At 38.5% G+C, this 24,075-nt stretch overlaps 1 protein-coding gene across 1 annotated transcript in view; it reads left to right on the top strand.

The window, feature by feature from the left end:
* Window positions 1-14,995, top strand: part of LOC121880310 (cytochrome c oxidase assembly factor 5-like) — a 111,548-nt gene extending 96,553 nt beyond the window's left edge. Inside the window, exons 4-5 of the mRNA XM_042387470.1 lie at window positions 6,281-6,359; window positions 14,969-14,995. Of these exons, the coding sequence (XP_042243404.1) occupies window positions 6,281-6,322 (42 nt within the window). The 3' untranslated portion in view covers window positions 6,323-6,359; window positions 14,969-14,995. The remainder of the gene's footprint in view (window positions 1-6,280; window positions 6,360-14,968) is intronic.
* Window positions 14,996-24,075: the final 9,080 nt, after the last annotated feature.

Genomic DNA, 24,075 nt, shown 5'->3' with positions numbered 1-24,075 from the left:
AACAAAAATAAAAGTAAAAAAACAACTCGTTTGCAAAACCAGTGACTGATTGGTTCTACATAATTATAAAACTGAAGAAAATAAGACCCCGGTTGTAGCTGTAGTAAAATTAATGTAGAAAATTAATATGATTGGTTTAAGTAATGTTATTTAATGTTAATAAATGGAACAATAGAAGTAGCTAACAATTAATGGTAAAGAAAAATGTGAGATCGCGTATGTAAGTGAGCACATGTGTAAACATATCGTCATTACTCTACATAAGAATATGAAAGCAACACTAATTTACTGTTCATATACAGTCAACCCTCACTTTACGCGGTTAATTCAACCCACAGGGTACCACGGAAAGTGAGAAACGCGTAAAGTGAACAACATAACATATGGGATTAATTGAAATAGAGACCGGGCCGACCCCCAAACTCCACTTTTTCAGACACAATACCTACGTTGTAGTAAAAATAACTTCTTAATTTTATGATGGTATGCACACACAATTAATAATTAAGAGAAATATCAATAATATTAGGTTTTTTAACACTTACATTAGTAGAAAAGATGGCTAGGGACATGGGGATGGGGGGTTGGTTCCGAGGCAGAGGGCAGATTATTGGCCCTCACCTGTATCACTTGTATCAGTTGTATCACTATCCACCACAGAGGCTTGCAGGGCCTCTTTGTCAAACCCCTCAAAGTCCATATAAGTCCATATCCTCACTATAATTATCACTATCACTGACTTGGGCCGGCTGTGGTGGGTGGCGGGTGAAGAACTCGGTAATGTTTTGATGACTGGGCGACCTTGTGCGCACCATGCTCGCGCCGCTTACACAACATGGCGGATGGCGGGAGAGATGGCGGGAGGTTTGGATCCAAAAATGGCGCGGCTCACCAGCCGCTCTCCGCGTAAAGGGGTACACGCACCGCGGAATGTGAGCATTCCGGTTTCGGCAGGGTACCGCGTAAACGTGGAAACGCGGAATGTGGAACCGCATAAAGCGAGGGTTGACTGTATGTTTTAATTAATGTTTCTGAATTTCTTTTTGATTGAATTATTGTTTATGTGTACAAAATGAACAATACAATTCATTAATAATACAGTTGAGTCTGGATTTACTTGGTTTTTGTTTACGCGTTTTGTCATTTAAGCGGTACTTTGCCAGAAGCGGGATGCTTAATTTACGCGGTAAATTTGGTCATTTACGCGGAGAGCGATTGGCGGTCCTTTCACGCCGCCCCATTTTTGTATTCAAACCTCCCGCCATCCCGCCATATTGGGTAAGCGGCGCGAGTAGGTTGCGCAGTGTATGTCTCTGTTGCGTTATTGGTGACGTCATATGACGTCGGACTGTGATTGGGCCACGCATCCTTATCTTCATCCGCCGCTAGCTGTGATTGGTTTAATGTAATATGACGTGCCCTGCCGTGGGAAGGATGAAGCCGCTGACCTAGCCGCGTCAGTTACGATCCTCCCAGTCACCCCGTGTATACTGTGTTCTATTGTTCGGATAATCTCGCTAATCTCGTAAGAATGGCTTCCACTGGACCTCAACCACCACAGATAAACCTTGCATTATCCAGCCGCCCTAAGCCAAAGAAGATATGACGTGCCCTAAGTTACGAGGTGAAGTACAATATAATACAAGAGTTAGAAAAAGGAACAAGACAGGTTGATCTCGCGCACCAGCATGGTGTTAACGAATCTACGATCCGGACGATCAAGAAGGATGCAGCCAAGATAAAAGAACACATGAACATCACAAAGTCTGCAGGTGCTTCAATGGTGAAGTACTGCCAGAACAAGGTGCTTCCCAAGACGGAGAATTTACTTGTGAGCCACTTGATTCGTCAGGCACGACGGAACATGGCGGTGGACACGCGGTCGGTTCAAGAGAACGCACGTGAACTGTGCGTAGCAGTGGCATGTAAGATGGGAATTGCAGAGCCCAAACCCTTCAATGCTTCTTCTGGGTGGCTGCAAGGGTTTAAGAAGAGGAACAAGATCACCAACATTAACATTGGTGGTGAAGGAGTGAGTGCTGACCGTGTGGCGGCTAGTGATTTTCCTCCGTTCTTACGTGAGATTATGGAGGAAGGACAGTACAGTACACCGACGACCAGGTGTTCAACATGGACGAATCCGGTCTGTTTTGGAAAAAACTACCTTCCAAGACCTTCGTTGTCAAGTCTGCCAGCAAGTGTCGGGGCCGGAAGTTGCAGAAGGAGCGCATCACCGTTTTGTTTACCACCAATGCCTCCGGTACCTGTAAACTCAAGTTATCGGTGATCCACACAGCTCACAAGCCGCACGCCTACAAGAACATGGACATGACCAAGCTAAATGTCCACTGGCTAACCGCACGTAAGGCTTCTGTGCTCTGTCCCTCTCCTGGTTTGACGACTGTTTCGTTCCCGATGTCAAGAAATTCTGCGAGCAACAGAATGTTCCATTCAACATTTTGTTGCTCCTTGACATTGCACCAGGACACTCGCCCCTACTGTTGGATCGTCACCCCAACGTAAAAGTGGTCTTCCTTCCTCCCAACACTACGTCTTTCATCCAGCCCATAGACCAGGAGTTGATATGCAACGTTAAGGCTGCATTCTCTACAAAGAAGTTTAAGCTCCTTAATGACTGTACCAACACCAAGGATGAGTTGCGTAACCTGGGTGACACCGATAGCCAGAGCGACGAGGATGAGGAACAAGAGTTGGCAGATCAAGAAGTTCGCGTCAAACAGTTTTGGAAGAAATTTAACGTCAAGAAAGCTGTTGACTTCTTGGTGGAGGCATAGTGCTGGTATTGCTCAGAAGAAAAGAAGACAGTCAATTATTTTTTAGACGAAAATGAAGATAATAATGCATTATGAAAATGGAAAAATTGTAGCAACAATTTCACGTGACCTAGGCTTCTAACACTCGACCATCTTGATTATTTTGAAGGACAAGGAACGTATTCGTGATGTAGTGAAAGGATCAGCACCTATAAAGGTAACTATAATAACGAAGAAAAGACAAGGTCCTATTCATGAGATGGAAAAATTACTTGTGATATGGATGGAAGACCAGATACAAAAGTGTGTACCCTTAAGCCTTCTAACCCTACAGGCTAAGGCAAGAAGACTTTTCGAAAGCCTGAAGGAGCAGGCAGGAGATGAGTGCGAGCAAACCTTCACAGCAAGTCAAGGGTGGTTTAACAGATTTAAGAACCGCTACAGTTTACATAATGTTACGGTGAGTGGAGAGGCAGCTAGTGCTGATGCTGTTGCTGCCAAAGCTTTTAAGGAGGAGCTTGATCGTGTGATCATGGAATGCAATTATTTGCCTTAGCAAATATTCAATGTTAATGAAACTGGATTATTATGGAAGCGCATGCCTGAATGGACATACATCCACAAAGAGGCGAAAACAATGACAGGATTCAAGGCATTCAAGGACCGAATTACACTTCTGTTGGGGGAGAATGTAGCTGGTTTCTAGATAAAGCCCTTCATGATCTATCATTCAGAGAACCCCAAGGCTTTTAAACATGTCAGCAAGCACACACTGCCAGTGTTTTATTGAAGTAACAAGAAAGCCTGGATGACCCTAGTACTGTTTGGGGATTGGTTCATAACTTTTTTCATTCCTCGAGCCAAGGAGTATTGTCTGCAACAAGGGATTGCATTCAAGATTTTGTTAATTTTGGATAATGCTCTGGGACACCCACCACACCTGGACGACATGCACCCTGATGTTAAGGTAGTATACATTCCACTTAGCACTACCTCTGTCATCCAACCCATGGATCAAGGTGCTATTGCTGGTTTTAAAGCTAATTGCAAGTATTTACGTACGACCTTCGCTCAGGCTGTTGCTGCTACTGAAGGTGAGAAAACGCTCAGAGAGTTTTGGAAGGACTACAACATTTTGGCATGTGTGAAGAACATTATTGTAGCATGGGATGAGGTTACAGGTCAGTGCATGAATGGAATATGGAAGAAAGTCCTGAAAAGATATGTGAACAGTTTCAGAGGATTTAATGAAAATGAAGTAATTTCTGAGATTAGTAACAAGATAGTGGAGTTGGGTAACTAGCTTGAGTTAGAAATTGATAATAAAGATGTTGAGCAATTGGTTGAAAGTGCAGCAGAAGAGCTAAGTAACGAGGATCTTATCAAACTGGAAGCACAGAAAAATGCAGAGGAAGAAGAGTCTAAATGTAGAAGTACTTGCACCCCCAAAAAATTTTCAGTGAAGCAAATGGTAGAGGCATTTGCTACAATTAATAAGGGGATGCAAATGTTTGATGGAATGGATCAAAATGTTGAGCGTTTTGCCAAAGTTGACAGAATGGTCCAAGATACACTTGCTTGCTACAGGGAGGTTTGTAATGAAAAGAAAAAGCAAACTGTGCAGTCTAAATTGGACATCTATTTTAAGAAGTCCCCCATTGCTGTCTCCTCACACACCACCAGTGCTGCCTCGTCACTCCCTAAAGATGATCCAATATCTTCAACCAGCAAGTTTCCCCTGTACATAAACCTGTCTGAAGAAAGCAATATTGATGACCCACCCAGCCCTGTCTCCTCCTATGCTTCACCCAATTAATATAATCTCCATGTGTACCTGTAAATAGAGAATTATGAGGGCCCCCCAGCCCTGTCTCCTCCTATGCTTCACCCAATTAATATAATCTCCATGTGTACCTGTAAATAGAGAATTATGGGGGCCCCATGTGCATTCAGCTGACTACATTAAAGGTAAGTGCACAGTAACACTGTATCCATTCTTCATTATTGATTACTTTCACTGTACTGTATTTCATTTTAGATTTTATACATATCATTTTTTGCATTTCCGACTTATGACCTGGATTTGGGTCCCTAACCCTGTCGTAAGTCGGGGAAGAGCTTTATATATTTAAGGGCAATATCCAAGTGCACAGTGTGGAAATAGCTTTTTTATGGTACGGACACTCCCCGGTTTATGGAAAGGTTCTGCTCCTGGTCCATATCTGTAAGCCCAATTTTCCATAAACCGAAAATGACCCTTCCATAAGGCAAATACGTACTGTACCCTGTACTGAATCACAAATGGCATCTCTCAAGAGGATGCACTCAGCTGTCTTACGCAAAATCCTCCACAAATAGTGTTGTTACGCCATGCTAGTTACCTTCTGTAATAACAAAAACTCTTGTGCAACCTGAAAACTTTTATAATGGGGCTTATGGGAAGAATTCTATATCCTCAAATTTCCATAAACAGAGTATTCTGTAACCCGGGGAGTGTCTGTTTGTGGGATGACTGGACAGGTAAACGAACAGCAATGATTACTGAACTGCAGTGGTGGGCACGGTTCCGCTAATCCGCTAATTAGCGAAGCTAGCTTTCTCGTTAGCGGATTAGCGTTTTCGCTAACTTTGGAAACCATTAGCGGACCAATTAGCTTCCGCTAAATTTAGTTCCGCTAACTTTAAGTCCGCTGACAAAATTTATACGTTTGTTCCTGTCTGTTGTAAGCGTGTGACGCCGCGACGTGTGTCTCCAACAGCCAGTCAGGCACGCTTGGCTGACTGTGTTATAGAAGTTATATAAAAATGCACTGGTATAATGTGTATGTGGTTGGTACAAGTATTGCATATTTACATGAATAATGAATAAGGCCGATAGGTTGTATGAGAATGCAAATTAATTATTTGTGAAATTGTGTACAGTGTACACCTTGATAAGTTGATCATCATCTGATCTTGGCATGATGCTATTTGCTACCTATGCTATACAGTACTATAGTTTTTGGATTTGTTTAATACTTTCTCTCTTTTCGTACAGTAAATAAAGATTATGAAGTGTATGTTGAAACTTGAATGTAAAATAATGTTTAATTTCATTTGTTCATTTAATTATTTGTGTACACCTTGATCATCATCTGATCTTGGCATGCTATACCTTTTTGGAAAGCTCTATGTCTAAGCTACAAGACAACATATGAAAATTTCAGCTCTCTACTGTAGGTCTGTTTTTAAGGCTTTTAGAGCCCTCCCCCCCCCCAAAAAAAACAAAGCTAAATTCATATACGCTAATAAAAGTTAACGGTTAGCGTTAGCTTCTGCTAAATTTTTTAGCTGTTTAGCGGTTTAGCGTTTGCGAAGTTAACTTTTTAGTTCGCAGATTAGCGGTTAGCGAAGCTAACTTTTCGTTTAGCTGTGCCCACCACTGCTGTACTCTATATACGCTTGATCTATGTCATTGGTACACTCAACATTAACAGTAATTTATGGTTACAATTATCTTTTTTCAGTTGGATAATCGGCAGAGGTTTCGGGGACGAAAGGGATACTAATCTTCTTAGCTTAAGCTCCAGCATCTCCTGTACATAGGTAAGAAGCATATCAAGGGCAAATCCAAGATTTTGAAAGTGGGTGTTGTTCAGATTGTTAAGATAACAAGAATGCATTAAAATGCATGATAGTAATATATGTCTACCATCAATATTATTTTAACAATAAAAGACCCAGTTAAAGTATTCTCTCAATTTAACAGAATCCGATGTAACGAACTCTCAATTTAGGGGAAGGCATTTTCTCCGTTATTTTTCGCTCGATTTAGTGAACTAGTTCGCTGAATCAAAATTAATTCCGTTAATATGCTCACACCAGGAAATGTGAGGAATCAGAAAATAAAAATAAAAATACTGGACAGTATTGCCAAATCAGTAAGTAAAAGCCAAATGAAAGTTTTAACACAGTTGCCAGTTGCATATACTCCCTGTTTCTCCTAAGTAACAAAGACCAGCTGGGTCGCCGATTCCCTAGCAATGCTCCCCACCCCCTACACCAGTGGTCCCCAACCTTTTGTAGGCTCTCGGCCACATTTATCATTGTAGATATGGTGGAGGGCGCAAAAACTTTGGATCTACATTCAAGGAAAAAAAATATATACAGTCAGTCCTCGACTTACGACGGGGTTAGGGACCGACGACCAGGTCATAAGTCGAAAATGCGAAAAAATACATAGAAATTCTAAAATGGGTGTCTCTTTTTCTTCTCAGCACCACAAGAACTCACTTTTATGCTTGCCAGCCATTTTAAAGGGAATTACAAACAAAAATTTTGTCAGTACACAGCCCGATCACTAACGTCAGTACTAGAAAATACGTAATTTGAAAAATATTTTATATGACTGCGGCGTTCATATGTCCGGGTGGTCGTAAGTCGAGTAGGTAGTAAGTCGAGGAGTACATGTTGTTACCAGTTACATACTTTTTACATTTACTCTTGGATTATGCATTCTTTAAATGAGCTGCAGTATAATCTCGTTTTACGTGGTCAATTAAACCCATGGAGGTCCGCTTATAATGCGAAACGCGTAAATAAAATAACAGAACATATGGGATTAATTGAAATAGAGACTGGGCTGACCGCCAGACTACCCTTTTTCCGACACAATACGTACGTTGTAGTAAAAATAACATCTTAATTTTATGATGGTATGCACACACAATTAATATTTAAGAGAAATATCAATAATATTAGGTTTTTTAACACTTACGTTAGTAGAAGAGATGGCTGGGCACACGGGGATGGGGGGTTGGTTCCGAGGCAGAGGGCAGATTATTGGCCCTCACCTGTATCACCTGTATCACTATCCACCACAGATGCTAGCAGGGCCTCCTTGTCAAACCCCTCAAAGTCCATATCCTCACTATCACTGACTTGGGCTGGCTGTGGTGGGTGGCGGGTGAAGAACTCGTAATGTTTTGTTGACTTGGTGACCTAGCGCGTACCCTGCCCGCGCCACTTCCCGCGTAAACGATGGAATGTACCGCTTAACTAATAATTGCCGTGTCTGGCCAGGTGCCGCGTAAATGACCAACCGCGTAAAGGAAATCCGCGTAAATTGAGATTATACTGTATATCATACACTCAAAACACATACAAATAAATAATAATGGGAAAATCCTCTCACAAATAATCAGAAACAATTGTATTAAAAGTGTGAGAGTCTAACCTCAAGTCCACTCCATGCTTTGTTATTAATAACAAAGCATGGAATTGAATTGATGGTAGACTCTCTTATTTATAATACACATTTTTAATACATTAACAGCACTACTAAACCATTGTCTTATAACATTTTACTTTATAATTTCTATTTTAAAATTAATTGATACATCATGGCTTGATTTGGCTACATTTGCACTTAGCCAACTTATTAGTGAATAGACCAGGGCATATGGAAACGCATTATACACTAGTGATGTCACGAAGCTTTGAAACTGCAACCACAACTGCTGAGCAACTGCATAAATTATCACAATCTGTACTCAAATGTACTAAATTAATTACTAAAATTTTTTTGTCTAGTGCAAACTATTGATGTTTATACTCAAATTAATTGCTGTCTTGCAAGAATTCCAGCAATGTAAGTTATATTTTGCCAAGTCAAGTCAGTGACACTTTATAAGCAAATAATTTAAACTCTTTGACTTTTATAATCCTTGGGTCCCTGACACCTATGTACTGTACAGTCTCGTTCAAGATTCTTCAAACACTGCTGGAGACAGCTGGCAACTGAAGGCCGTTTGTTTACTATACTACGTAGTAAAAATTATGAATAAATATAAAAGTGAGCGGTGATTGGTTACTTAGTTCCCCTTTGCTTAATTTAATGGTTGGGCTTTGTTGTTTCGTATTATATTATACTACGTACTATAGTAAATAAACGGCCTTGAGTTGCCAATTGTCTCCAGCAGTCTTCAAAGAATCTTGAACGAGACTGTACATGTTAATCCTCACTCCTGGCTGTTAACACCACACCTCCCCCTTCCCCTCCTCACTGACAGCAGGATAGGCAGATGGCGGTGGGTGATAACGATTAATGGGATGAATGTTGTTATAGGCTTAAAGTTGTCTCTCATAAAATGTCATAGACTTGACTTAGCAGAATATAACTTGCATTGCTGGAATCCTTGTAAGATAGCGATTAATTTGAGTATGAATATCTCATAGTTTGCACAAGAGATAAAAAATTTAGTCCTTTTCCTTAGTACATTTGAGCACAAAATGAGTACAGTAAGACAGTACGTATGTTGCTCAAAATTATGGCTTTTTCACAGGAAAAAGTCTGTATAACTAGCCCCAGTGGTCAGGATATTATAGCATCAAATGTTGCAGAGTACAGTGAACTCTCAACTTTTCAGAAACTGTAAATCCAGATTTCGGAAGATTTGGACAAAAAATTTGGGGGTTTTGTGCAAAGAAACCTCCCTAAGAAGCATTCCCAAAACAAAGCAAAGAACATTTTAGGCCCATGGGCGCTGGTTGACCAGTCAGTCGCACTGGACACAAGTGCCCAAGGTGGTGGGAAACACAAATGGCTGTCAATTGTTGTTTGTGGGAATATTTCATTTACTCTTGTAATAAAACAATATTTCTTATTGTGTTATCAGAGGTAAATGCTGGTTTATATTATTTGTTTATCAATGGGCCTGTCACCGTTTTCAAATTGGACTACAAGATATGTATTTCTCCCATACATATTTTATCGTACGCAGGCAACGGATGTGGGTAAGAGGAGTGACTCGTGACTGTTAGGTAACGCGTCGTCTGCACTTAACTCTCCTCCCTCCCTGCCATATTTCACTGGATTTACTGTTATTATTAGTGTTTACTGATTCAGTATAATAATGCTTAATAGTTATATATCATGGCACTGTAGCCAAGTTAGACTCATCACAGCAACCTCCAGGCTAATGGGCCAAGCTGTGAGGTGTTATGGTTGTTTTTCAACTCATATTTTCGTGTAGATATACATAACTTACTTCATTTATTTTTACTCATTTACATGCACGCACAATCCTAAATATGTATTGTGAAAAAAGTAAAAGAAATAATTGTCCTAAGGGCAAACCTGTACTCAAATCACTAAAAATTTTATGTTTAGTACAAACTATGGGATATTTGTACTCAAATTAATCACTATCTTGGAAGAATTCCAGCAATGTAAGTTGTATTCTGCCAAGTCAATTCAGTGACATTTTATAAGCGAAAAATTTTAACTCTCTCTATTTGATTGATAACACTGCATTTGATAACCTCCCCGCCCAGCAGTCAACACCTCACCTCATCCCCTCCCCCATCCTCCCAGCCAGGGGTGAAGGTAGTTTTAGGCTTAAAGTTTTTATCTTATAAAATGTCACAGACTAAACTTAGCAGATATAAGTTGCATTACTGGAATCCTTGAAAGATAGCGATTAATTTAGTTCTACAGTGTAGTACATTTGAGTACAAAGTGAGTACAGTAGGCCTTTCAAATTCGTGGGAGTTAGGTTCAAAATGGCCGCGAATCACCAAATCCATAAATAATATTTCCTGATGGGGGGGGGGGGTTACATCTTTACTTTTGTAACAAAGCACGGCATAGACGTGAGGGTAGACTCAACATTTTTAAATTTTTAATACTACATTTGTTTCTGATTATTTGTGAGAGATTTTCCCATGATTATTTTTCTGTATTTGTTTTGTGTGTGTGTGTGTCTACACACACACACACACACACACACACACACACACACATATACAATACAGGTAAAGGAAATTCCTGTGTCTAGAACGAATGGCTCCCTATCCCGGCCGTGAAAATGCCAGCAACTTTAAAACTACCCTCAGACATTCTTGAGTATATCCAGGGTGTCATCCACGAATTATCTGGACGTACTTGCTCAAAATTTTGGCTTTTTCCCAGGAAAAGGTTTGTATAACTAACCCCAGTGGTTAGGATATTATGTACTGTATTTTTGGTGTTTTTTATATCATTACAGTGGTCCCTCGGTTAACGAACACATTTCGTTCCACAGAGTTGTTCGTTAACCGAATCCATTGTTTCAATGGGATGTTGGGTAATTGGTTCCAGCTCACAGAAAAGTACATACAAAGTAAAAAAAAATGCAGTAAAGTACACTTACTTTGAGGTGTGTATAAAGGAGGTTCCTGGTTGATGATAATGATGGGAATTAGAAGTGGGGGGTGGAGGAGAAGGGAGAAGAGAAGGAAGTGGGGATGGAGGAGAAATCACCTTTCAGGGTCCCATGTTTGATGCAGTAATTTCACCAATAAAATTTTTAATTCATTAGGTGTAATTCAAGATTATTTTAATTAAATCAACACAGCACTGCGCTATATATTATCAATATGTTAATTAAATTTAAATTTCAGAATGACCAATAATTTTAATGTAAAAAGGCAAAAATATTCAAGACACCAACAAAATCGATTTTCACTCCACTGTAAACAAAGCCACACTGCGCCTGGTGTGTGAGGCAAGCGGCTGATGGGCGCAAAAAAAACTAGTTCTCTGTACTGCATATATTATCAATATGTTAACTAAATTTTAAAATGACTAATAATTTTAATATAAAAAATGCACAAATATTAAAGAGCACAAATTTCTTGATATTAACTCTACTGGAAATGAATGTAAACATGGAACAGATTACTGAATTGGCAGACTAGCCCATCAGCTGATGCTTACAACAAAACGTGTTTGTCGTAAGGATTTCGTTAATCGAAGTTTTGTTCATTAACCGAATTGAAGATCCTTATGGGAGGTAATTCGTTAACCGAAATTTTGTTAATCAAACCGTTCGTTAACCGAGGGACCCCTGTACGTGCGCATTCAAGGAAAGTCATTTATCTTAAGAATATGTACAAAAGATTCATTATTGTTTATTACTAAGTATGTATTTGATTGAATTAATGTTTATATATGTGAAATAAACAATACAATTGATTAATAATACATAGAATATTAAAACACACGAGGAGACAAGATGGCATTGTTTTCGTGAGTGACGATGGTTCTACATAAGAAACTGAAGAAAATTGGACCCTGGTTGTAGCTGCAGTGAACTTGATTAAAAAAATTTAATACCTGTATGTATGTATGTATGTTTTAAGTAATGTTATTTAATGTTAATAAATGGAACACTGGAAGTAGCTTACCACTAATGGTAAAGAAATATAGCGAGACGATTGGGAACGCCAATGTATGAACAGTAAGTGCGTACGTACATGTAAAAATATACAGTGGGGTATGCTATAACGAATGTAATTTGTTCTAGAACCTCGTTCGTTATAGGATTAATCCGTTCCAGGCCCCCAAATACAACCACTTAACACTGAAAAAATTCTGTGGAAAATGTAAAAAATACGGTACTTTATCTTACCTTAGTGTTGTTCAGCATGCAGGACAGGAGGCAGAGGGGGAGGAGGGTAGGAGGGGGGAGGAGAGAATTATGGAGAAGAGGTGGAAGGAGAGGAGTCATCCTTCCTAGCCCTCTTTGGTGACTGTCTCACAGGCACTTTGTCTGTAGGTTCTTTTGTTACCTTTGTAAAGAAGGAATCCAGGGTTGGCTGCTTCAACCTTGATTTCTGGACCTTCCAAAAGTGGTTCATAACATTGTCATTGAACACACTGATGGCCTTTTGCACAGAACCAACATCAGGATGATAATCCTCAGCAAGCTTGGACAGTTTGCTCCAGCAAAAGAACGCATCCTTGAGATCTTTGGCTGGAATGATGCGGCTTTCCTCCTTGTCCTCCTCCTCCCCTGACTCCTCAGAAGTTAAGCTCCGCTTCAGTGTCTCATTTTCCTCTTTGTGAAGCTCAAGCAGCTCCTCAGTGGACAATTCCTTACTGTGCTCTTCCACCAACTCCTCAACATCATCATCATCCACTTCCAGGCCCATGGAATTGCCCAGAGACACAATTTCATGAACAACAGCCTCTTCTTCTAACTCTTCGAAGCCTTCAAAGTCTCTTTGAAGGACACATTCAGGCCACCATGGCCTCCAAGCAGCACAAAGACACCTCACAGTAACCTCTTTCCAGGCTGAGGTAATTAAAAATACAGCGTCTGCTATATTGAAGTGACTCTTCCAAAATTCCTTCAAGCTAACATCACTGGAAGAAGTGGACGCAAAACATTTTCTAAACAGTGCCTTTGTGTACAGCTTCTTAAAGTTAGAAATTACCTGTTGATCCATGGGCTGGATGAGAGGTGTTGTATTGGGTGGCAAGAAGTGCACAGTGATGAAGTTGAACTCCTCTGGCAATTCAACCATCAAATTAGGAGGGTGGGCTGGTGCATTGTCCATCACCAACAAAGCTTTCAGTGGAAGATTATTCTCCCTGAGGTATTCCCGAACACTGGGTCCAAACACCTCAATCACCCACTCAGAGAATAAATTCCTGGTCACCCAAGCCTTTGGGTTTGACCGCCACAACACCAAGGCGGGTCTTCCTAATTTTTTTGAAAGCTCTGGGGTTTTCTGCGTGGTACACAAGGAGTGGCTTTATTTTGCAGTCACCAGAAGCATCAGCACAAAGAAGGAGGGTAAGCCTGTCTTTCATTGGCTTATGGCCAGGGACAGAAGTTTCCTCCTTGGTAATGTATGTACGGCGAGGCATATTTTTCCAAAAAAGTCCAGTTTCATCACAGTTGAATACCTGCTGAGAAACAAAGCCTCCCTCTTTAATAATATTCAAAAAAATGTCATGGTGTTCCTTAGCTGCTTCCTCATCTGCACTAGCAGCATCACCATGTCTCACAACACTATGTATTTTATTTCTCCTTCTGAAACCAGTAAACCACCCCTTGGTACCCCTAAACACTGGCACAGCACTATCACTTGCACTGGGAGTCTTGGCTTTAAGGTCCTCAAACAATTGTCTGGCCTACTCACAAATTATAGCTTCACTAATGCTATCACCTGCCATTTCTTTCTCCTTTATCCACACTAAGAGTAAATTTTCCATCTCCTCAATCACATTACACCTTGCTTTGCTAAGTCTAGAGATTCCCTTTGCCACTTGCACTGTTTTTAATTCCTCTTTATTCTTTAAAATCATACATATAGTCGATTTAGCGATCCCATACTCATCACTAAGTTTCGCAATGCTTGTTCCATCCTCACATTTCTTTATGATTTCTTTCTTAGTTTCAAGAGTTATGAGCTTTCTCACTCGCTTTGGACGATTCATTGTCACAATTGTACACTTGTATAACAAAATATTTATACAAATAACTCAATTTCCACATCAAAAGACGAAATTTCAACAATAACAATGGTGCACTGGCTACACAATGAGACAAAGATGGCGCCTGACGCTCTTGTTGTGGGTCGCGGTACAACAATATTCATGCGCCAGGCGAAATAGTCCCGTATTCATCCGCGTTTGTTGTATGAGTTGCGTTTGTTATAGCATTCTCAATTTTATAGGTAAAACCGTTCATTATAGGAATATTCGTAGTAGGATCCGTTCGTTATAGCATACCCCACTGTATCGTCATTTCTCTACATATGAATATGAAAGCAACACTTATTTGCTGTTCATATATGTTTCAAATAATATTTATGAATGTAAAACAAAAATTCTACTCACCAATGGTGGTAAAGTCTAAAACATAAGGACAGCCAATGAATATTGTGCGAGTTTTTACTCAGATGACGAAGTCATCAGGTTCAACTCTGGCTGAAGCTGTAGGTTTCCATAAAGTTGTTGCTGAAACTGTTACTGAACCTGAAGTTGATGTTGAAGCTGCTTATGATGCTGAATTTGATGGTGTAGCTGAAGTTGATGGTTTAGGCCTTCGAATAATAAAGCTGTCGAAAGAACCTTGCACAGCTGCTTTCTTTTCTCATTATACATCTTTATGTAGAGGTCATTTGCATTTATTTAAATTTTAATGCTTTGTTCTGTAAATGGATCCACTTCAGAAAATATGTTCATTGCTTGCTCCATATAATGTCCATAGACCGTCACCTTTTTCATATCGTTTTAACACATCTAGTTTCTCGGCTAAGCTTATACACTTTGTATTAGCTTTTGAACCAACACTACCATCACTTGCTCTCTTGTTCTTGTTGAATAGGGATGCAAAAAATGCTGTAAGAAACTTACGAGAAAGTTTTTCTCCCTGTTCCAGATGTGTGAAAATAAAAGGCCCACCAAGTTCAGACTGTTGTTTACCACTCATTAACCAGGCAGCTTCTTTGCACAAGGCGCTCTTCATTTTTTTTTACAATAATTTTTTTTTTATAATACAGTGGTCCCTCGGTTAACAAACACAATTCGTTCCAGAAGGTTGTTCGTTAACCAAAAATTTCATTAACCGAAACCATTGTTTCAATGGGATTTTGGGTAATTGGTTCCAGCTCACCAAAAATTACCTAAAGTAAAAAAGATAATGCAGTAAAGTACACTTAAAGTACACTTTGATGATGCTGATGTGAATTTTAAGTGGGAGGTGGAGGAGGAGAAGGGAGAAGAGAAAGAAGGGGGGGGAGGGGTGGAGGAGAAGCATTTTACTGCTTCTTGGAAGGCGAGTCACCTTCCATGAAGATGTCAGGAACCTCTGGACTGACAGATTCTCCAGCAGGAAAATCCTCTCTCTTTTTTGAAGTGGAAGGCTGAGGGGTAGCATCATTCGCCTGCTGCCTCTTAGAGAAGAAACTGTCAAATTTTGTTTGTGGGGCATCTCTCCTCCTCATCATTAACTGATTTTTGAAGAAGGAGACCACTGTGTCCTCAACATTACACAAAATAGGTTCTGTTGTTTCCACATCTGGGTGCCTTGAAGCCAGTTTCCTGAACTTCTTCCAGTAGTGAACAACATCCTTCAAATCTGAAGAAGACATATGGTCATCACTTTCCCTTTCCTCCTCACCACTGTCAGCTTCTAACATCTCATCCAGTTGCTGCAAGTCTTCAGGAATAAGTTCCTGCTCATGAGACCTCACAAGCTCTTCTACATCATCCTCCTCCACTTTGAGGCCCATTGACTGAGCAATGGACACAATCTCCTTGTCCAATTCTGCTTCTTCCTCAAATCCCTCAAAATCATGGACTGCTGATGGCCACAGTGCTTTCCATGCAGAATTGAGGGATTTATTGGACACTTCTCGCCATGATGAGACAATCAATTTTACAGCCTCCAGGATGTTAAATTGTGTCTTCCAGAACTGTGCCAGTGTTGGATCAGTGGAAGTACCTTGATGACACATCCTGAACATTTTCTTCATGTGCAGCTTCTTAAAGTTGCTGATCAGATTCTGGTCCATTGGCTGTATTATTGAAGTAGTGTTGGGAGGCAAAAACAACAGTTTGACAAAGTCAATCAAGCCTCCAAAGTGCTGGCAAGTTCAGGGTCATGACCAGGAGCATTATCCATCAGGAGAAGAGCCTTTAAAGGGAGTTTATTGGTGGTTAGGTAGCTCTTCACAGAAGGTTAAAACACCTCAACAGCCCATTCATTAAAGAGCTGTCTTGTCACCCATGCCTTACGGTTGAACTTCCAATAAACTGCAGGCTGTCCTCTTACCACTTTTTGTTGCTTGAACACCCTGGGATTGTCAGATTGGTAGACAAGCATAGGCTTCAGTCGGAAATCCCCTGAAACATTGGCACCAAGCAATAGAGTGAGATGGTCTTTCATGGGTTTATGCCCAGGTAAAGAGGCTTCATCTCTGGTGATGAATGTCCTTTTGGGCATTTTCTTCCAGAACAGCCCAGATTCATCCCCTTTGAACACTTGCTTTGGAAGATAATTTTCTTCCTCCACCAGTTCTTTAAAGTCCACTACAAATTTTGCTGCTCCTTCTTTATCTGTACTGGCAGCCTCACCATGCCTAATAACACTGAAAATGTCACTTCTTTTCTTAAATTTTTCAAACCAACCCTTGCTTGCCCTAAACTCTTCAAACTCTGTGCCAGAAGAACCAGGTTGCTCTTCCTTCAAATGTTCGTAAATTTCTCTGGCTCTTTCACAAATAAATTCTCGAAATTGAATCACCTTTCAATTGTTTTTCCTTAATCCAAATGAGATTTAACCTCTGTTTCTGCAAGTAAGGATCTACCTTTAAACACTCTGGTAGATTTGTCTCTCACTTTCACTTCCTTGAACTTGTCTTTCTGTGCAAGAATTGTCGACACAGTTGATGCCGACATGCCATAGTCTTTACTAAGCACATTTGTTCTAATGCCCTGTTTATGTTTCTTTATTATTTCCTGTTTTACCTGGTTTGAAATCGCCTATCTAGATTTCTTTGGACCCATGCTGGATTCAATTTCAACACTAAAATTTTAAGTTTAATTGCTGTAAATAAAGATTATTTTCTTTAAATCAACACTGCACTGCACTATATATTTTCAATATGTAAAATAAATTTCAGAATGACCAATAATTGTACTGTAAAAACGTAAAAATAGTTTATGTTCAAAAGAGCCACAGGCAAGATGTTACCTCCACTGACCAGAGATACAAACTGACGCATTTGTTGGTGAGTCAAGTGACTCTTGGGAGCATCAAAAACTAGTTTCCTGTGCTCCAATTATGTTAAATAATTGTTAAAATGACCAAAATTTTTAATATAAAACTTGGAAAATTATTGAATAGTACAACCTTCTTGATATTTACTCAAATGGTAACGAATTTAAGCCCTAGAATCGATTACTATATTGGCGGACTAATATTCCAGCTGGTTAGCAAGCAAAAACATGTTGAGAGGAATTTGTATGGATTTCGTTAACCGAAATGAAGATTCTTATGGAAGGTAATTCGTTAACTGAAATTTCGTTAACCGAAGGACCACTGTACATATCAGGATTTAGTTATTATTTATATGAAAATGTAATTTTATTTTATTTTTTTTATATTTTGGTCGTAAATACAAATAAAATAAGGACGAAATTGAATTGGGTCCTAAATTAACTAGGGTTTTAAATATGAAAAGTTGTTGGTCGAACCGCTGTTATCGGAGGCTTTACTTCTACTGTATAGCAGGGGAAATTTTTTCCAAGATAATTATCAATGTGGCTCACAGGTGACACTTGCTGTAAACTATTACCATAGCAATCAACCAAGTATGTTTGGCTCATCTTAGATATTTCCTGTATAAAATATTGGCAAAATGAAATGGCATTACATATTTATGTCACATACAAAAGTGCGATACTTACCATACTGGAAGCTATAAGAGGATGATTGGAGGAATGGAATGCTTGATAAAATTGGAGAATGGCGATGGGGAGACGAAAAATCTTCGGTGTTGAAGGTAAAACATCACGGGGGTACACGGTGGTCTCTTAAAAATATATACTCCCCCCCTCCCATATTTTTCGGCTTGGAAGACGCTGCATCGTGGAAGACGCTGCATCGTGGAAGACGCACCCTGATTTTGGAAATTAAATTCTAGGATTTTTTTTTTTTTTTTTTTATGGGCATTAGCCCACCTGGGCACAGGTCACTGACCCACATTGGATCAGTGAAACAATTGAGACCCTGCAATTGTGTGTAAATGAGGCAGAAAGTCAGATCAGCAACCTGGGACTTGGTCACAATTTTCGTGATGCCATATGGCAGCAGGGTCTACCACTATCTTCCCAGGCAGTAGTACCTCCCTGTTTGGTAGCTGTTTACTATCTACACCAGTGAAACCGTTGCTTGATAATTATACAGCCCTTTTGGCACAAGCACACACACCTCTTTGAATACCATCACTTAGAACTGCTTATCAGTCATCATTTTCATCAATTTAAAAAAAAATCTGTATAAGAAGGTAAAATCTTTAATACAGCACTCATTTTATACACCTGGTCACCTCCACATCTAGTGGGCTGTAGTGTTTACATTCTTTCTCTTGTTTTTGTCGGTATGACAATGACGGGAAATATTTTGCAACAGTAGAAGGTAAGCAAATGTAAACATGTATATCAATGCCTAAATAAAACAAAAAATCTTTATTTAAAAACAAAAAAAAAGTAAAAGAAAAACTCGGTAAAAATCAGTTGAATTAAAAATTTTGGCAAGCAAACAATAAAAATATAAAAAACTGTAAATCTCTAAATATCATGTCCAGGAAAACAGTCAAAAGCATTTTATTCATCTTCAAATCCTGGTTTATTAGAATGTTGCTTTATTACAAGTAGTAATTCACCCAAAAAAAAAAAAACTACACAATACAGTGTAATTTCTCTTATGTACAAAAGACTCATTCTTTTTTATTACTTAATTTCTTTTTTATTTAATTAATGTTCATGTGTGCAAAATGAACAATACAATTCATTAATAATACGCAGAATATTAAAACACATGAGGAGACGAGACGGCATTGTTTTCGTTGTTTAAAAAACCAGTGACTGATTGGTTCTACATATAAAACTGAAGAAAATAAGACCCCGGTTGTAGCTGTAGTAAAATTAATGTAAAAAAAATTAAAATGTTGTTTTAAGTAATGTTATTTAATGTTAATAAATGGAACATTGGAAGTAGCTAACCATTAATGGTAAAGAAAAAAGTGAGATCGCGTATGTAAGTGAGCACGTGTAAACATATCGTCATTACTCTACATAAGAATATGAAAGCAACACTTATTTACTGTTCATATATATTTTAATTAATGTTTCTGAATTTAAAAAAGAAAAATTTCTACCCACCACTGGTGGTAAAGTGCAAAACATAAAGACAGCCAATGTTGTTGTGTGTGTTTTTACTTGGATGATGAAGTTGCCATCAGGTTCAACTCTAGCTGAAGACGTACAGTCAGTTCTGCTATAACGCGATAGTTGTGTTCTTGTAAAACATCGTGTTATAGAAATTCTCGTAATAGAAATAACAGGGCTTATGGAGAAAATAGGGTTAGGTGCAGATTACTACTCAAAATCGAAAAAAATTTAGTAGTTAGCCTAACACAAAGGATAGCACAGTCTAAATAAATGTTACATTCATATCTAATAATGAAATCATACAGTAAATGTAACAGTTTACCTTGAAAATATATGAATATAACTTGATGGGGGAGAAGGGTGATTTTGAGGTTGATAACATCGAGCTTCTCTTCAAGTGTTATAGCCTTTCTTTTACGATCATCACACGGAATGCGATCACCAGAACGCTTCTTGGAGATATTCTTCTTTACCATATTCACAGTTAATACCACAAAATTAGAGAAATAGTAAGCAAAAATTGCGTTACAGAAAACAAGCGTTCGCGTTATACAAATATTGTTCCTCTGTTCATAAATCGCGTTAGATCCAATTCGTGTTGTCAAAACAAGCGTTATAGCAGAACTCACTGTAGAACAAAAACTTTTTCTGTGATGTTTTTAGTTTTTATTTAACTTTATCTTATTTTTGTAGTAGGTAGTAATTCACCCAAAAAGTAGGGTAAATAAGGCAAAATTTAGCCAAACATCGAAAGTATCAGACTCAAATTAATTTTCTCCATAGGAGGTTGTATTTAAATTTGGGAGATTTTAATTTTGCGAAGTTTTTACAGTCTAAATGAATGTCCAAATATGAGAGCCTACTGTAAATAGGTGTCCAAATATGAGAGCCTACGTATAAAGAAATAAACATTCCTGCGCTTTGAGACCAGCAGACAACCTTTAGTGACTCCTCAATAGATGGCGCTGCCGCACCACTGCCATTAGTAAACAAACCACACAGCAGCAAGGGTTTATTTATTTATTTTTTTTGCAATACTGTCGGCCCTTAACATACACTGGTTTAACTTACATGGATTTGCAAATACTCGGATTGCCGCTGGAGGAATATAAATTGAAAGGAATATACATTATTCAAATCGTGCGCGACACACACACACACACACACACACACACACACACACACACACACACACACATCGACCGCGCCACCCCGCGTTCCCGCGCTCCCTCAGTCAGTCAGTCTCGCTGTAACCACCCTTGTGTTGACATCAGCATTGTAGTTGCAAAAATATTACATTTCTGTGAATGTATTATATCAAGCACAGTATGAATAGAATATCACTAATATAACAGTATTTTAACCGAAAACTATTAAAAAAACATGTAACATATCTTGAACATTGGAAGGTTAGGTAAAGTCTTTTGTTTTCATGTAGTTTATCCTAATTTACATTGAAATACATTACGTTTCAGCAAAACTACTATTTATTTCTGAGATTATGGAAATGTAATATTTTTGCTGAAATGACGTACGTATTACAGTGGAAAGTGACGAAAGCAATGACTATCGCTTTCTTTCGTTCAAAAGATGTTACCGTAATCGCTTTTCGAATGGTTTTCAGTTAAAAACTGTTGTATTACAATAATATTCTATACTAATTCGCTTCTGATGCAACAGTTTTTTAACTGAAAAACATTCGAAAAGCGATTACGGTAACATCTTTTGAACAAAAGAAAGCGAAAGTCATTGTTTTCGTCACGATTTTATCCCACTTTCCACTGTAAAACGTACGTTATTTCAGCAAAAATATTACATTTCCGTGAATGTAGTATATCAAGCACAGTATGAATAGAATATCATTGTAATATAACATTATTTTAACCGAAAACTATTAAAAAAACGAGTAACATCTCTTGAACATCGGAAGGCAAGGTAAAGTCTTTTATTTTCGTCATGTATTTTATCCTATTTTACATTGAAATACATCACGTTTCAGCAAAACTACTATTTATTTCTGAGAATATATTCATTCAGGTGCAGTTTAGGTAAAATATACATGTGATGTAACAGTTTTTTAACTGAAAACAATTCGAAAAACACGTACCCTCTAGCCCTGTTCAAGGAGAAGACTGGGAGGAGCTCTTTGGTGCTGAAGACGATGACAAGGAACATGATTTTGATGGATTTTTATGAAAATATTCAGAAATATGGTATCGTAGTATTTATTCAAGTGAATTAGGATAGAATATTATTGTAATACAACAGTATTTTAACTGAAAATCATTCGAAAAGCGATTACGGTAAAATCTTTTGAACAACGAAAGAAAGTGAAAGTCATTGTTTTCGTCATGATTTTATCCCACTTTCCACTGTAATACGTATGTCATTTCAGCAAAAATATTACATTTCCATATTTATTTCTGAGAATATATTCATTCAGTCACAGTTAAGGTAAAATATACTTGTGATGTAATATTTTAATGAAAATACCCGGTATTTAGAAATACGGTATCGTAGTTTTCTTTTGTTTCAAATTTAATTAACAAAGATTGATGTTTCAAATGTAATGAACAAAAATTTATGTATCTATAAATAAACTTTAAAAAATGAATACTTTATGTTTTACATCGTCCTGTGCTACCATACCATGCATTTGGCTACTTTGGGCTTGCTATGATGACGCAAGAGATCTGCCCTGGCAATTGTACCGACACTCACAGCTGGTGGTGCGTCGTTTCCATTGTTTACTGGTAGTTACTGGTAAATATTTTACAACCTACCGAAGCTATTACCCGTTAAGAGGTCGACCCCCAATTTTTTGCCAAAAAATTTGGTCTTAAAAACTCGAACTACACACAGGTATATACGGTAAATGAGGACATGGGGGGCCAGGGGTGTTTTTAGGGGAGGGCAGCAAAAATACATGGATTCTTAACATTCACGGGTATCTCTGTTACCTAACCCCCGTGTATGTTAAGGGCCGACTGTATATCAACAATATTAGTTAAATCAATAGTTTTATAGTACTTTATAGAGAATACTTGTAATTGTTAAGTACTGTAATGAGGTAACAGTCTTTGTAAGGGGCTGATTTCAGTTGACCCAAAGAAAACCTCTGCTACAACTAAACTAGCGTCCTGGAAGACGCTCGGTAATTTTCAAGGTATACAGTTTTACCCCGCCTAACGCGGTTTCACTTAACGCGTTTTCGCATATACGCGGTGCCTTGCCAAAGCTGAACTTTCACTTAACGCGGATTTTTTCAACATATACGCGGTGAGTGTCCGAGACGCTATTTTTAGATTTGCCCCACCCGCCACCCTGCCTGACTGCCTGTTTTAGCTCATAAAATTCATACAAATTACCAGGCCAGAATATAATTTACATTGCTAGAATTCTTATAATTTGGTGATCATTTTGAATATAAACATCATATATTTTGCTTTAAACTTACAATTTTTAGATAACAATTTTTCTCTAGGTAACTATGGTATCTTTTGTGCAAAATATATGACATTTATATTCAAAATATTCCTGGTCTTACAAGGAATCCAGCAATGTCAATTATATTATCCTAACTTTAGTTTGAGGTATTATTTATTAAAATTTAGTGGTTATCCCACACATCTCCTTGGGACGGTTGGTGGGGGGTGGGGGGGAGGGAGGGACCAACCGACCATCTGTTACCCTGTGAAGAATTATTATTTTTTTTTATTAACTGAAGATATTTGTTTTAGCTCATAAAATTCATACAAATTACCCGGTCAGAATATAATTTACATTGCTGGAATTCTTATAATTTGGTGATCATTTTGAATATAAACATCATATATTTTGCTTTAAACTTACAATTTTTAGATAAAAATTTTTCTCTAGGTAACTATGTTATCTTTTGTGCAAAATATATGACATTTATATTCAAAATATTCCTGGTCTTACAAGGAATCCAGCAATGTCAATTATATTTTCCTAACTTTAGTTTGAGGTTATCCCACACATCTCCTTGGGACGGTTGGTGGGGGGTGGGGGGGGGGGGAGGGAGGGACCGACCGACCATCTGTTAGCCGGCTGTGTAGTGTGAGAGGGGGAGGGAGTTGAGTCCATTATTTGAATGGACATTAACTTGGCGACTGTATTTCTCTATTTCTCTTAAGTATTAATTGTGTGCATGTACCATCATAAAATTAAGATGTTATTTTTACTACAACATAGGTATGTGCCTTCAAAAAGTGGAGTTTGGGGGTCGGGCCGGTTTCTATTGGAATTAATCCCATATGTTCTGTTGTTCACTTAACGCGGATTTCACTTAACGCGGGACCCTCTGGGTTCAATTGACCGCGTTAAGTGGGGTACAACTGTATATTTGTCATAAAAAGTGCGTCTTTCAAGCCGAAAAAAATACGGTACATTTCCATCAGAACCTATTATTAGGACATTTAAATACTTGTTTTCTTTATTATCTCAGAGACTTTTTCTATTCATATATAACTAGTTTGAACAGCCGGGATAAGTCTTTCGGGTGCCTACCCACACCCGAGGACTTATCCCGAACTTTCCAATAATATTGTCGGATTACTAAATGGTAAC

Source organism: Homarus americanus, unplaced genomic scaffold, assembly GCF_018991925.1.
Source record: "Homarus americanus isolate GMGI-L3 unplaced genomic scaffold, GMGI_Hamer_2.0 scaffold20930, whole genome shotgun sequence".
In the NCBI taxonomy this organism is placed as follows: domain Eukaryota; kingdom Metazoa; phylum Arthropoda; class Malacostraca; order Decapoda; family Nephropidae; genus Homarus; species Homarus americanus.
Note: the sequence above shows the minus strand (reverse complement) of the source record. Positions and strands in the feature narration are given on the sequence as shown.